Source organism: Nannobrachium achirus (assembly GCF_963921795.1).
Source record: "Nannobrachium achirus genome assembly, chromosome: 16".
Classification (NCBI taxonomy): Eukaryota; Metazoa; Chordata; class Actinopteri; order Myctophiformes; family Myctophidae; genus Nannobrachium; species Nannobrachium achirus.
In genome coordinates this window covers 26,526,589-26,541,288 of record NC_137823.1, presented here as the reverse complement: position 1 = coordinate 26,541,288, position 14,700 = coordinate 26,526,589, and the positions used below count along the sequence as shown (strand labels likewise).

The 14,700-nt window shown below is 44.0% G+C and overlaps 2 protein-coding genes across 2 annotated transcripts; both read right to left on the bottom strand.

Annotated features, from left to right (window-relative positions):
* Positions 1-763: 763 nt before the first annotated feature.
* Positions 764-2,717, bottom strand: LOC308300265 (thrombomodulin-like). The gene has a single exon (XM_080744086.1). It carries the CDS (start codon positions 2,609-2,611, stop codon positions 884-886), a length of 1,728 nt encoding a protein of 575 aa, XP_080600212.1. The 5' UTR covers positions 2,612-2,717; the 3' UTR covers positions 764-883.
* Positions 2,718-7,196: 4,479 nt separating this feature from the next.
* Positions 7,197-8,822, bottom strand: LOC308300931 (thrombomodulin-like; the record flags this gene model as incomplete). The annotated part of the gene is made up of 1 exon (XM_080744828.1): positions 7,197-8,822. One exon carries the CDS (start codon positions 8,820-8,822, stop codon positions 7,197-7,199), a length of 1,626 nt encoding a protein of 541 aa, XP_080600954.1.
* Positions 8,823-14,700: the final 5,878 nt, after the last annotated feature.

The following is a 14,700-nucleotide window of genomic DNA, read 5'->3' as shown; positions in this document are numbered from 1 at the left end:
CTTTCCTAGAATGATTATCTTCCTACCTGTATTGAAGGTTTTTAGAACCGCAGATCAGCCCACTGTTCGACTGGGGTGTCGTTCTTCTTAAAATAGCCTACATGTAAAAACAAACGTGTAGTCTTTGAAAAGGTCTCACTGTGCTTTATTTTAGATGCAGTAAAAGGTACTAGTTTCCTCTCCTCTGCGACTTGATTTCGCAATCTTTCAGCCTTAATATTCTTCCTCTTGTGATGGTTTCCTAACTTCCTGTGTTGTGGGTCCTATAGAGGGTCAGTAAAGATAAGGGTAGGCTTTGTAGGCTATTTACATTGGGGCACGCATAGCCTAGCCTACTACTACAATCTCAAATGGCAAAAACAAAAACCCTATGCTATGTCATGTGTCAGTCAATAAATAACAACATGAAATAGGCCTACTGTAAAATGTAAACTTTTATGGTGGTTTCGCTTGATAGGCTGTAGGCCTATCGTTTTAACTCCTAAAATGTGATTTAGAGGAGGAGAATCAGGAGATAGAGGAGGAGGAGATATTTGCAACGCCTTGACAACGTTTCTCAACTCGATTGGTTGCAGTGCCGGTTTTAGGCCACATGGTGGCACAATTGTACTGAGTAAAATTTGCCATCCCAGACAATGCAAAGAAGGGGTGAAAAACACTTTTCATCCATCAGTTTCATAATTTAATAGTAGCCAGTAGCCTATTAACATTCTTTTGCGTGTGCTGCTAACAACAGTTCTTTGACATTGTTTATTTACATTCCAACTACACGGTTTACTTTGTGGTCTAATTATGATAAGTCCTCCTCAGTCAAAACGCTGCTTTTAAGCTTCTTGTGTTGAAGCTACAGTCCAGTAACCCCCCCAAATCCATTCCCTGACATTCAGGAGTCTTGTTTTAATGTTGTTTCTGAGTCTGACGCTGGTTTTTCACACTTCTCCGTCGTCACTTGCTCCAAGTCATGACACTCGTCCCCCGTCCCCCGAGTTTTGAGCGCACCCCCGGCGCCGCTCTCCAGTTTACCTCGCCTTTTGAGGATGTGGTGGGCCAGGAACACCAGCAACAAGATGACAACCACAATGCACACTATGATCCCCAGGAGACCCCCGGCCGTCACGCCGGACGGCCGGCTGGTCGGCTCGGGGAAGAGCACCGTCGGGGTGACGAAGGCGAACGGCGTGGTCGCCCCGGAGCCCTCCCACCCGTCCGTGTCTATGTCCACCTCGTCCTTTTTGCACATGTACCCGTCGACCAACGTGAAGCCCTCCCTGCACGAACATGCGTAGCTCCCGTACGTGTTTTGGCACTCTTGGTCACAGAAACCCATGTCGCACTCGTTGATGTCGATGCAAAACACTCCAGCCGGCTGTGGCCTCTCGTCGGACACATACCCTTGGGGACAGTAGCACTGGAGGTGGTCGTTGGGGTCGCACTCCGCGGGACACTCCTCCCGGCCGCAGAACAGCTTGCACTTGTGCGGCGCCTCCGGGATCACCGTGTAGCCGTCGAAACACGAGCACTCGTAGCCGCCTGGCGTGTTGGCGCACTCGTGCTCGCAGGGCGCCGACATGCACTCGTTGACGTCCGCGCAGCGGCCGTCCCCCGTCGGCCGGTAGCCGCTCTCGCAGACGCAGTGGAACGCGCCCACCGTGTTGACGCACGCGAAGTTCTCCCCGGGACACTGGCGCTCGTCGGTGCAGTCGTCGATGTCCCCGCAGGTCCGGCCGTCCGGCGCCAGCTCGAAGCCGTGGTCGCACATGCACGCGTACGTGTCGTTGGTCTGGAAGCAGGCCTGCTCGCAGCGGAGCGACAGGCACGGGTCGTCTTTGAACACCTCGCAGGTGACGTTGTTCCCGGGGTTGACCACCTGGCCGGCCGGACAGAAGCACACGTTGATGCCGGGCTGGTCGTCGCTGGCCGCGCACTGATGCTCGCAGCCGCCCTCGTCTATCTCGCAGCTCCAGGGGGCGTCCAGCCACCGCTCGCCGAAGCAGATGGCCTTGGTCTCCGCAGGCTGACGCACAGCCGTGCTCCCCGGGGGCAGCGACAGCACATCCTCGCCCTCGAAGCCGTACGGGGTCCTGTAGGTGACCGACTCCCCGTCCGCTCTGACGGCCAAGCGTTTGCAGGGGTTTTGGAAGTTGTACTCGCACAGATAGCCGGCGGCGCGCTTGCTGCACGACTCCTGGTTCCACTTGAAATCCCCTTCCCTGGACACCGACACGCAGCGGGGGGAACATGTGCCGTCAAAAGCGCCCCAGTTGTAGAAGTCGGACTCGCCGTCTCTCGTCACCCACTGGAACCCTCGCAGTTCCGCAGAGGCGTCGGGACACCCGCTGGTCAGATGCAGACCGATCCAGTATTCCCCCGAACGGCCCCCTAAAATAATGAAAAGGGTGTCGTGAGACACGGACGAGCGAACTGTCATTAAATGTCCACCCTTTTCGGCGCAGTTATTTTGGGCGGTGGTGAAGTCGGTGGGATCCTGGAACGCCGCGAAACACTGGTTCCCAATGCAGTATCCGTTATTCTGGGAGACCCCGTTACCGTTACTCGCCGCTAGCAGGAACCCCGCCAGTGCAACACTAAACAGTCCTGTAATGTTCTTCATTTTTCAAGCTCGATCGTTTAATATGCGCCCGTAGATTTTTTGCACGCAGCCTATGGACTTGAGAAAGTGTTTACTCCGCGACAACTCACATTTATATAACCCCCCGACTCCATGTCAGTGTTGTGGGCGAGGAAGGAAGTTTCTTTTTTATCACCCTGCCGAGTCGCTCTCCCTCCTTCAAAAAAAGAAAAGGGAAAGGGCCGAAAGTTTTTCTTCCCACTGCACACTGCTGCAGAGCGTTGCATTCTCCAATTACGCACTGTCATTACGCACGCTTTTCACGCACGCACAGGACCATCTCACACCCCCACCCCAACCTCTTCTCATCATAACTGTCATAGGTCCTGACTCCTGTGTGTGTGTGTGTGTGTGTGTGTGTGTGTGTGTGTGTGTGTGTGTGTGTGTGTGTGTGTGTGTGTGTGTGTGTGTGTGTGTGTGTGTGTGTGCGCGCGCGCGTGTGTGTGTGTGTGTGTGTGTGTGTGTGTGTGTGTGTGTGTGTGTGTGTGTGTGTGTGTGTGAGAGAGAGAGAGAGAGAGACATGGAGAAATAATGGCAATAAAGCATATAGGATGCCAGAGAATATGAAATGTGGATTGCGTTGCAATCAGTAGACTAGACATTGTAGCCTGTCATTTACCAACGAATTTACGAAATTATTGAACAGCAAATTTCCTCATTTACCAACGAATTTACGAAATTATTGTACAGCAAATTTCCAGTACCTACAGTCAAACCTGTTTGAGCTAAAGATGGCTTAGATTGTAAAATAATGGTCACTTATGTCTGTGACAGTTGCATGTAATAAGTAAGTAAATTAATAAATCCTCTAGACAGGAGTCAATCCCTATATATGACATGTCTCTGCTGATGAGCCCATAACACGCCCGTTTGTATGCTTTTAGTTGGATTAAAAGGCTTTTACTGATTCTCAATGAGGCCAGGACCCAGAATATAATATAATAATAATAAAGATCTCTCTCTATTAAAGTTACACTTTGTCTATAGTCCCTGGAGTGGAACAAAGAGATAAGGGTTTAGATCAGTGGTTCTCAACCAGTGGTCCGGGTACCACCAGTGGTCCCTGAAAGGGTTCCAGCTGGTCCCCAGCTAAATGATGGAGAGTCGGTAACCAAATGGACCCTTATAAGCTAGATCAGGGGTCTTCAACGTTTTCAGGCCAAGGACCCCTTATTTGAGAGAGAGAGAGAGAGAGAGAGATGAAGCCCCCACAACCTTTTCGTAGATTCCATATAGTTGCATTGTTTGACAGCACAATCATCAGTGTATTTTGGATTCATGTCAATTCGTGTTTTCAGATATTTAACCACTTGAACAGTCAATACTTAATAAACTTGACCTTTGGAGGACCCCTTGTAGTAACTTTGAGGACCCCCTAGGGGCCCCGGACCCCCTGTTGAAGACCCCTGGGCTAGATCTTTAACTTTTGAGAGCGCAAAATGAAACCAGATGGACCCTTACAGGTCCATTTGGTTTCAAAACTATTGTTCAAACTATTGTTAAACATCTGCATTACTTAAGTTAATTTATGCAATAAGTCAAAGAATTTAGAATGTAGAAGAATTGTTATTTCACATCAAAACATCATGGAATTGTTGACAAAATCTCATCCAAAGACAACAAAATATAAGTTTTTGGTCCGAGAGGCTGAATCTCATCAAAGGATGGTCCGTGGCTCAAATGCCCAATAAATAATGGACCCTGATGTGAAAAGCGTGGAAAACCACTGATTTAGATTATAATGAGCCCCTGGATGGATGGATGGATGCATTTGTCTTAGAAAGCACAGCAATAGAAAGCACAGCAATGTAGTGAAACCCCGAACAAAACAGTAGGCCCATGAGTACATGTCTCCATTCCGACATGTCTCCTTTCCGACATGTCTCCTTTCCGACACTAACCCTATCTCTTACCCTAACGGGGCCTAACCCTAACCTCTATGGAAGTGTTGCCACTCCGACAATAAGAAGTCAATGTCGGAGTGGCGACATGTCGGAATGGAGAGAGCCCCCCATAGCCCATACATTTGCAATACAAATTAAGCATAATATCAAATAAGATGTATGATTCTATGTAACTTTTCTCTCTTTTTATTTATCATAAAATACAAAAGTAACACATTTGCTTTCCATAAAGAAAAGACAACCAGTGCAGCAAGTGAAGGGAGGCTTGCCATATTCTGTCAAACAGGTGTGGCAACAAAACCAGGCAAATCGGGGTAAGGTGCAAAAGTGTTTTATCGTAATAGTGTATGTCTCTGTTATAGCAGCAGTTTTACATTCACGCGCTGGTGTGGTTCTCTCCGAGCCTAAATCATTGCATCTGCAGTGATCCATGTCTCTAAGAAGAAACTGTTATACAATGTGTTCAGCAGCAACATTCAGAGTTGAGCCTGATTTATACTTCGGCATATGATGGTGTCACACAACAATAGCAGATCGACACGGTCACAATGTTGCACGTTTTTGGTGCGCAACACTGTAGTGCCACGGAGCATAAATTAAGCAATACAGTCAACTTCACAGGAAGCAAGCTACAATGTAGCCTCACAGTGTTGCCAGTGAATATTGCATATGAAGTTCTGTTAGCTTTATAAATCTCCACAGTGAAATCCTTAGTTACATTTAATTCAGAGTATAAAATGGACCTAAATGGACTCATTTACATACTTAATTAACCACTGAGGATGTTACTATAATTCATATGATATTATCCTGAAAGACCCCTGTATACTATTCAGTGTATGCAGACTGCAGTATATAGTAGGCTATACATTTCATTTCTGTCACAACAAGGCATTGTTTTGTATTGTTTTGACAATCCTTTCAGAGCTTGACTGTACAATGGAGAGGGATGTAACAGGGCAAATAATAAGAGGGACGATGATCCATGATATGGGTTGTATATCGTCACTATCGGGCAGAATCTCCAAGTTTCAAATGTTTTTTTTTCTTTCTTTTTTTTCATAAAGTAAAGCCCTGCTTCATCATACAAGGCTGTCGCACAAGACAAGTGAAAACAGCAAATCTACAAGCACACAACGCCTTGCGATGCAAGCCGTTGTGTGCTTGTAGATCAGCTATTTTCACTAGTTTAAATATTTTCTTAAACGATAAATACAATACGAACAGTTTTGGACACCCGACAACAACGATATACTACCCAGAATGGTGCAGACACCATAGCCAGAGCAGCCATAGATTCATAGCAGATCCAACTGTCTTTCTCCAAAAGGTAGAATGCACCACCCAGGCCTGAATATAGCATTGATCAAAGTACAGATAGCAGTCAGGCATACAATCCTGGTTCTTAGAAAAATATTGAACCCTAAAACTCCCAAAGTAAATATAAAACAAATTAGGGGACATTTTCACACTATAGTTTTTTGTTTAGGCCTAATAATACAACTCAACAACACTGAGATTTTTACTGTGTAGGCGTTACAAGTGGCTCACTACGTAAAAAATATGTACACAGTAAAATCCAGTGTTAATCAAATTTGAGAATTCTCATAAAAAGCTTGCCAAATCGAAATCCCCCTCTGCTTGTAGGCTACACATCATAGGATTAAATACAAGCCCATGGTTTTTATAACTGCAGTGTAATGACACAGTAACAGAATATGCAACAAAAATGTGATGCCACTGGTGTTGCTGTACTGTATTGGCACTTTAAAGACCTACCTAGGCCTATTTAAAAACTGTAACAATTACATCTTCAGAAAACAATTGATAAATAATTACTAGAAAAGTGTTCCGCTTCTGTGAGGTTTTCTGTGTAGCCATGCACCGATACTACACTTTATATTTCATCACTGATTGTGACTGGAGAATATTTAAAGCTTGCCAGGGTTGTTCAACTCTTAAAAGTGATACCTGATTTTGCAGTAGGCTAATGCAGTGGTTCTCAAAGCGGATTCCAGGGACTCTGTGGGTTCCTTTAGGGGGGGTCTACTCTTAATGGACCCATACAAGTCTGTAACTCTTGACAGTGTACAAATGGAACCAAATGGACCCTAAGGAGTTAATTTGGTTCCATTTGTACACTGTCAGAGTTAAAGGAATAGTTCACCCCCAAAATGACTTTTTTTCTATTGATTACTCATGCCATGGAGACTTGAGTTCAATAATATTTTTAGTTTTTTGTCGCATTCCTAAGACAATAATTTGATTACAACAAATGTACCCCCATTGATTCCGGATGGGGACCCAAATGCACTTGGGTCCCCATCCGGACTCAATGGGGATAGGCCTACATTTATTAAAATCAAATTGTTGTCTTAGGAATGCGACAAAAAAAAAATATATATATTATTGAACTCAAGTCTCCATGGCATGAGTAATCAATAGGAAAAAAAACATTTTGGCGTGAACCAGAAAAATGGGCTAATGTATGAAACATGGAAACAAAACTACTGTTGAGCATATAATGCTGAAAAGTTCACTAAACGTGACATTAGTGTTTACAATGAGAACAATATGAGCAAAACACAAAATTATTAATTATGTGCACACTGCAGTAAAAACAACAACATTACAAAAGTAGTCTGTATTGTCACAGTCTTTGTTCATAGTCTCTGAGAGTCGTTTTTCCACTGCTTGTCAAACGAGAACTTCTGATACTTTTCCGTTGTCACCTGTTGCAAATGAAATATGTCAACGTCGGTCGCTCTGAGCGATTCGAGTTCGAACTTGCCGCAGCGTTTGAGCGCATTGTGAACCAGAAAATACAGCAGGCCCATGAACAACGCGACGAACAGCAATATCCCGAGAATGCTGCCAGCCTTCACATACTGGGGAAGCACAACAACAGCAGGTGGAGTCAAACGGGGAGTGGGTTTAATACTGGGAAGATGGGGTCCAACTGAACCTGATGAACCGTCCTCCTCATCTTCATCAGTGGATACACATTTGTCACCAAGCAGCTCATAACCTTCCCAACACGAGCACGCGTAACTCCCCATTGTGTTAGTGCACGTGTGGTCGCATATGCCATCATTCATCAAACATTCATCCATGTCTTCGCAAACGACCCTCGTCTCATTGCTTGCGTCCTTGATGAAACCATCGGGACACACGCACGTTATTTTCCCCGGTTTGTCCGGGTCTGAGACGCAGTCAAAGGCTGCGCATATCTGTTCTGTACAGTACGGCTGACACCTGGTGGGGTCCTTGTCCGACACCGTGTACCTGCTGCGACACTCGCACGCGAACGCGCCGTCCTTGTACGCGCACAGGTCGTGCTCGCACTGGTAGCAGATCTCGTTGTTGACGCACTGCCCGTCGTCTCCCATGTCGAACCCGTCTCTGCACATGCAAACCTTGTTCGTGCACACCAGGTTCGGGCCCGTGCAGTTGGCACAGTCGTCCACGACGCAGCTCTTGCCATCCTCCGCCGGAGCGTAGCCCGCGCTGCAGCCGCACGTCACGTTGTTGGCGCGGATGCTCTGCCCCGGCGGACAGGTGCACGAGTGGGCTCCGTTCTGAGAGACGCACTTGTGCTCGCAGCCCCCGTCCAGCACGTCGCAGTTCCACGGGGCCTTCAGCCACTGTCCGACGAAGCAGATGTGCTTGACGTCCAGCGGTTTCTGGATGGCGGTTCCCCCCGGGGGGAACCTGTCCAGAGTCCCCGCCGCCACCGCGGAGCCTCTGGGCGTGAGGTACCGGACGAGGTGGTCCGCGGTTTCAGCCGGCAGCGTGTTGCAGGCGTTGCTGTCATACGAATACATGCACAGGAAACCTTTTACATTGATGTCACCGTCGCACGGTCGCTGTCGCCATGTGGCGTTGCGCCCCGCCGACACGGAGACGCACTTTACCGAGCAGCCGCTCGACTTCTCGTCCCAGTTGTTAAACTCCGTGTCGCTGCCGCCCGTGGCCCACTCGTATCCAAGCAACTGCTCTGTCGCTCTGTCGGCGGGACACTTGCCATCCGGTAGCTTCAACCCGATCCAGTAGTCACCGGATAGACCGTCCAGGAGATCTAATACTATCTCGTGTTCTTTCGTCGATTTGATCGCCATTAAATGCCCAAAAAAGTTTTCTCTGCAGTTCTTTTCGGCGCTGGCATAACCAGCGGCGTCCTGGACGACGGAGAAACATCCGTTCCTGGTGCAGTGGTCGCGATCAGAGACCCCTCTCTCCACCTCCCAGAGGAAAAGGAGAAAAACAAGAAACACCGCGAGCCTCGTCATCTTGGAGCCGAAAAAGACACACTTTGGACAACCCAGACCAATATAAATGGCTCAGTCCGACGATCTGAGGTTCATAGACTGAGCATAACCCCAACATAGTCCCCATTTATAAAACACCCTCCAACGTCGTTAGCTTGTACAAGGAGAGGAAGGAAGTTCTTCCAGCCAGCGATTGGGACTGGCGTGATTGCTCAACCCACAGGCACGCAGCCCAAAAAAATCTTATCTCAAAGGAGACGCTGCCCCTTTCTTTGAAAACGCGCACAAGGCGCCCCCACCCAAATCCCAAATCGACGCATGAGATATTAGGCCTACCCCCCATATGTCTCTCTCCCTCCACCCCCTTTCCCCCCCAACCACATCACAATTTAAGCATTAAAAAAAAAAAAAAAAAAAAAAAAGCATTTAACAGGCGCTTGTAATCCAGATCCACAATAAGCAATTAGTATATCAAAATCACTACATGAAATGGAAATAAATAGTACGGTAATCTAAGAAAAAAATCAGTAAAAAAGTAAATAAAAAAATATAATAATAATAATAAAAAGAATAACATAAAAAAATGTAAAAATCCAAATTACATGCATGTATGGTCATTGAGGGTAGGCAAGTGAAGTAAAAGTATCAATACTGCAATATATAAATACTCTGTTTAAAGTATTGTCCGGAATTCAAAATGTAGGCCTACTTGAGTAGGTGTAAGTGTTGTCATCAAAATGAACTTTAACTAAAGTAAAAGTACAAAATGTTTGAAAATAGCTGATCTACAAGCTCACAACACGATGCAAGGCTTTGTGAGCTTGTAGATCGGCTATTTTCAAATAGACACTGTATAAAATGGGGCCAAAGTGGTTTATTTATGTTTTATAATATTATAATTTATATCTCCAAAGTAGCTATAACAAAAGTTGTCAAATACATGTAGTGGAGTAAAAGTTCAACATTTGGATCCGAGATGTAGTGGAGTACAAGTATTGGAAATTTGAAATACTCAAGTAAAGTACAAATACCTCAAAATTGTCACAGTCACTGTAAGCCTATTTTGACATTTTTACTACAAGTTGCCTTTGTAGTGTTTTAATCCAATCAAATATCGTCTGCTGATGTACTTTGACATTGATGGTCATGGTCAGAATACAAACTCCTTATGCTTTTAGGATATTTTGGACCTTTGGTTATTTTGGACTGTGCATCAGGCATTAAAAGATTTAAATATACTATCTTTTGTGTCTAAACAGTGCATTTTGAAAAATGTATTATTATAACTTTTGAGGCACATGAGGCTGCCTTAGAGACATCTTCACATTTCCCCACTCTATAACAAGCATTTCCAATTTCCACTTTGCCAGCTCTTTATGGGACATAAACATTATTGTACCCAAGCAGGCCTACTAGTTCTGTTAAGATGACATTTTATTCAAATTACGTTTTGTGGAAAACTATACTCAATTAAAAGCACAAAAGTAGCTATTTTAAAGACTACTTTGATTTAGTTACATACTAAAGTATGTAACTAAATGTGGATGCCACATTAAGTGTTAATGTGGCATCCAGAATAACTATTTCAATATGGATATGCCCCACCAACCAGTCCCGACTCACATTCAAAGCTTATGATGAGATTTTTCCTTGTGGATATCTGAAATCACTGTTTGAGGTGAGTGACAAATAAACCCCTCTTGATCACTTGATCTTGATCTCGTGATGCTTTCCAAGCATCTTTTTTTCTTATATGAGAAAACATTCTCAAGGTTGGCTTTGGGATACAAAGGAGATTCAATGCAAACTTGAATTCTAGTTTAGTACAACACTTCATCGAAAGTCTTCTTACGATGAAATTGTTTCCGCCTCTGCTTTGAAACACGCTTGTAGAATCTTGCCATCATGTATCACACACACTTCAAAATATTTCGGTTGGACCAAACAATTTGCTGTACATATTTGTTCTTTATCCATAGCAACTTACATCTCTGATCGGTCCAATAGCTCAGACTGCTGCTTGGTGTACACTGCATTCATGGCCTATGCAGCTTTGTCTAGTTTAGATAAGTCCCCTGGAAACTCTTAGGGATGATTTCTGGAGCCCAGGGATGATTTCTGGGGCAGTAGACTATAGCCTACCAAACGGGACTCCTCTATTGGTTGTAAAAAAAAATTAGAAAATAATTCAGCATGCAGACGCTAAGGTCTACACTTGAATTCAATGTTCAGCTTTGTTTTAAACTTGTGTAAGGAGAACGCAATACATTTCTCTGAAGGTTTGGTGCTGCTGATGACACTGTAGTTTGTAGTCTCCTCTCCTGGGCTTCTCCTTACTGTCTCCCTCTCAGCTTTGCTACTGTCTCTGTTTAAAAAAAACAACATGAAAAAGAGGTTAACTCTCTTTAAACAACCAAATACTATTTCCTGTCAGTTTTGCATTGGCACCATACTTTGGGTCACAATAAACACTTTTGAAAAGGACCCACACACTGTCAAGAACTTGCCAGAAATGTTAGCTTTATTTTGACGTTTCTGTCATTTCGACCCTCATCAGGACGGACAATACTATTATCATCCTTATGAAATAAGAGCATTTCCCAATTAAACATATAAATAGCATCAGTTTGCCTTTCTTTCCTGCTTTTCACTATTCTTAAGCTGGGAGGTACCAGTATGATACCTGTAGGTATCCCATTGTTTTCAGGGTTTAAAGGCCCCAGGAGGATTGCTTCCAGGAGTGACGCTGACTCAGGAGTTCCTCACAAGGATGCAGACGAGAAGGAGACGAGGAATAGTATAGTCCTTGGGATTCCTCAACTACCATGGGGACAGAGACACAATTGTCAAAGCATGACATTGCATCCTATCCTTAATCGAATCAGTCAATGACGAGTTGCTTCCATTCAATCAGAGTGGGAGAAGCAGGAAAGAGTTGAGAGGATTTATTCCGGGGAGAAAGTGACTGACTGGGAAGCAAGGACGTGTAGGAACAAGTGGGGTGGACACACTTCCTGTAGTAGTAGGCACGTGGGTGTATTGGGGGCTAAATGAAAACATTATAAGCTTTGAATTAACGTGAATCGTCATTCACACCATTCCACGCGGTTTAGTTGTAGCAGTTTAGTAGTTGCGTAGGAATGCTGTCACGAGCAGTGGGCTTCCTTCCAGAAATAAGAAAATAGTCTCCAACTCTCCATTCATGCATAACAATGAGGAGGATGGACGGCTATAATAATATTTCTGTGCTTACATTTATCCTTCCATGAAAATGGGTGGGGTAAAGTGACAGAATGGGGTGGAGGGGATGTGGTGATGGCGGCGGGAAAGGAATCTTTTGTTTCAGTGAGAGGAAGCAAAATAATCTGCTTTTAATTAGCGATTGATCTGATTTTTATAATTGTGTTCGCTAGGTTTCTGGGCAGTGGGCATTAGGGGTGCCACGGTTCAGTCAGCCCACGGTTTGGTTCGTATCTCGGTTTTTGGCTCACGGTTTTGGTACGGTTTCGGTACAGTAAAAATTTAAAATGAAAAAATAAAGAATCCAAAATGTTCAGTTAATTTTAAAGATGGGGTGCAAACATTTGTTTCCCCCCTAAAACATGATAATCGGTTATTATGATTATACAAGGAGGAAGATATTCTCCAAAAAAGTGTACAGAAAGAGTATGTTTTTATGTGGCCACACCCTAAAAAATAAAGACATTCGGTTCATTCGGTATGGGCTGTTCGGTTTGGTACAGGCCATTCGGTTCGGTATACCGGTTCGGTTCAGTATTGTACCCCTAGCGGGCATCCTATAGTCTCAAATGTAAGGGACGATGTGAGAGACGAGAGGTCACTTTGGCCAGACAAACACTTGAGCCTGACAAACACCAACCTTATCTCGGATAAATATTTCCATCTTGTCCAATTTAAGCAGCATCTCGCTAATCTACTAAAAACAGCAGAGGAATGTTACTTCCTCTCAAAGTTGACATGTCCATAAAAGCGCTTAATCACTTTGACGAGCTTGATGTCTGTGCCACCAACAACATACTGTACAGATTCAGCTTCAACTTTGTGCACCTTACCTTACAGATTTACAAGTGTAAAAGAGTGGATGGAATTCTTTGTTTTACAAACAAGAAAGATCTTCCTGATGGTCAGATCTTCCTAAAATAATCAATGTCAATATGGTGCATGTAATAGCAGTCAAATTAGGCAGCCAACATTGCAGCAGGATAGAATATATAGAAGTATCTTTTGCATGGTAGGATAGCTTTAAAATGAGGAAGAAATGGCTCTGTGCAAGTGGAGAAACATATTTGTGAAATAGTAGCATAATAGATAGATATCATTGTTCACTGTAGCATAAAACGTTACAGGAGAATCACTTGCATCAGTGTGCAAAATAAATACATTTTAGCAGGTGCTATTTACGCTATTTAACCACTTTAATTCTGACATCCCTATTTTGGGCATGTTTAGGCTATTCTACATTGCTTTTAGACTGACTATTTTCACTATTTGTCATTTGAAGTATACAGGTCTTAATAAGTGTCTAAAACCCTATTGCACATGATTGTCATGGGTGTTTTGCACACCGCTGGCAGTCAGGTAGGCTGTTTTGACTTAATTTATTACATGAGAGGTACTGTGGGTTATTAGTAGTCCTGGCCCACATCCAATCCGATTTTCTTTCACTTCAGCAGCCCTACCCTTGTTGACCAGTGAGGGCTTTGCTTCTTAGTTGCCCAATGCCTACCATTAAAGACAGTTGTAAATGCTTTGAAATTACATATTTGAAGAAAGATCTAATATTTAATGCATAGAATACTGTTAAGTTAGGAGTAACCAGTGTGAGTCTTGTGTAACAAGAATTTATAGTAGGGCTGCTCAAGTAATTTAAAGTAATCACAAATCGTGATTTTATGTTTTAACCCATGTTGTGCTCCAACTGTTATAATAGTATCCCCAACTTGCGACAGCGAGGCAAAATGTATTTGCTATTAAGTGGCACGTAAAATTCTTTACCTGGACTTTATCCTATTAGCTTTTGACCAAACTTTAATCAAATGTTTGAGTTTATGGTGACAATGATCAGCAATTCTTGCAGTAAAACTAAATATAATATATCACTGTCTTGAAATGATAGAATGTGAGGGTGCTGAATAAGCATCCTAGATTTAACCTTAGCTGAGTTTGCCATCTGGGAAGTGGATATGTATATGCGTCAAGTGTACTTGAGCAAGACACTTACCGGTAACCCTTAACAGCTCCCCCCAAGTGCTCAACATGACCATCAGACAGCCATCAGTTGGGTGAAGCTGAAAACTGTATTACTCTCTCTCTCTCTGGAAATAGCACCACTATGAGGTCAATTTGAAACATGTGAGGTGGAGGTTCTTCCTTGGAAAACATGTGAGGTGGAGGTTCTTCTTTGGCCTACTGGGAATATGTGTGCGAAGTCTTACGCCGATCTGTCCAGCGGTGCCCTGAGATTAGCTGCTCACAGTAGCACACAAGTACATAGACGGACAGAGGCAAAAACATGATTCCCTGGCCATTCTAACATGACATGACAAGAAAATACATATTTTACTTTCTTGTGATTACCTACTTTGTAACTGCAATTGGTGGAAGTTTGCACAACTGACCAACTTGAACGGTCATAGAAAAGAGTCTTAACATTGATTAGTTAGAACTGTTCCAGAAGAAACTTTGTCTTAGTAATGTCAAGTTAGCTGGCATTTGTATTGTAATATTTGTATGGTTATAGAAGAGAAAGTGATTGTTTTGCTATTCCCAGGCCAGGCTCTTTGGTAGCTGTAGTTAAAACACAGTCAAAGGCTTTGCAGTTGGTCCAGAGAGGAAAAGGGATCGAGGTCTTTCCACCAGGATGAAGGGAAGGAGTGGT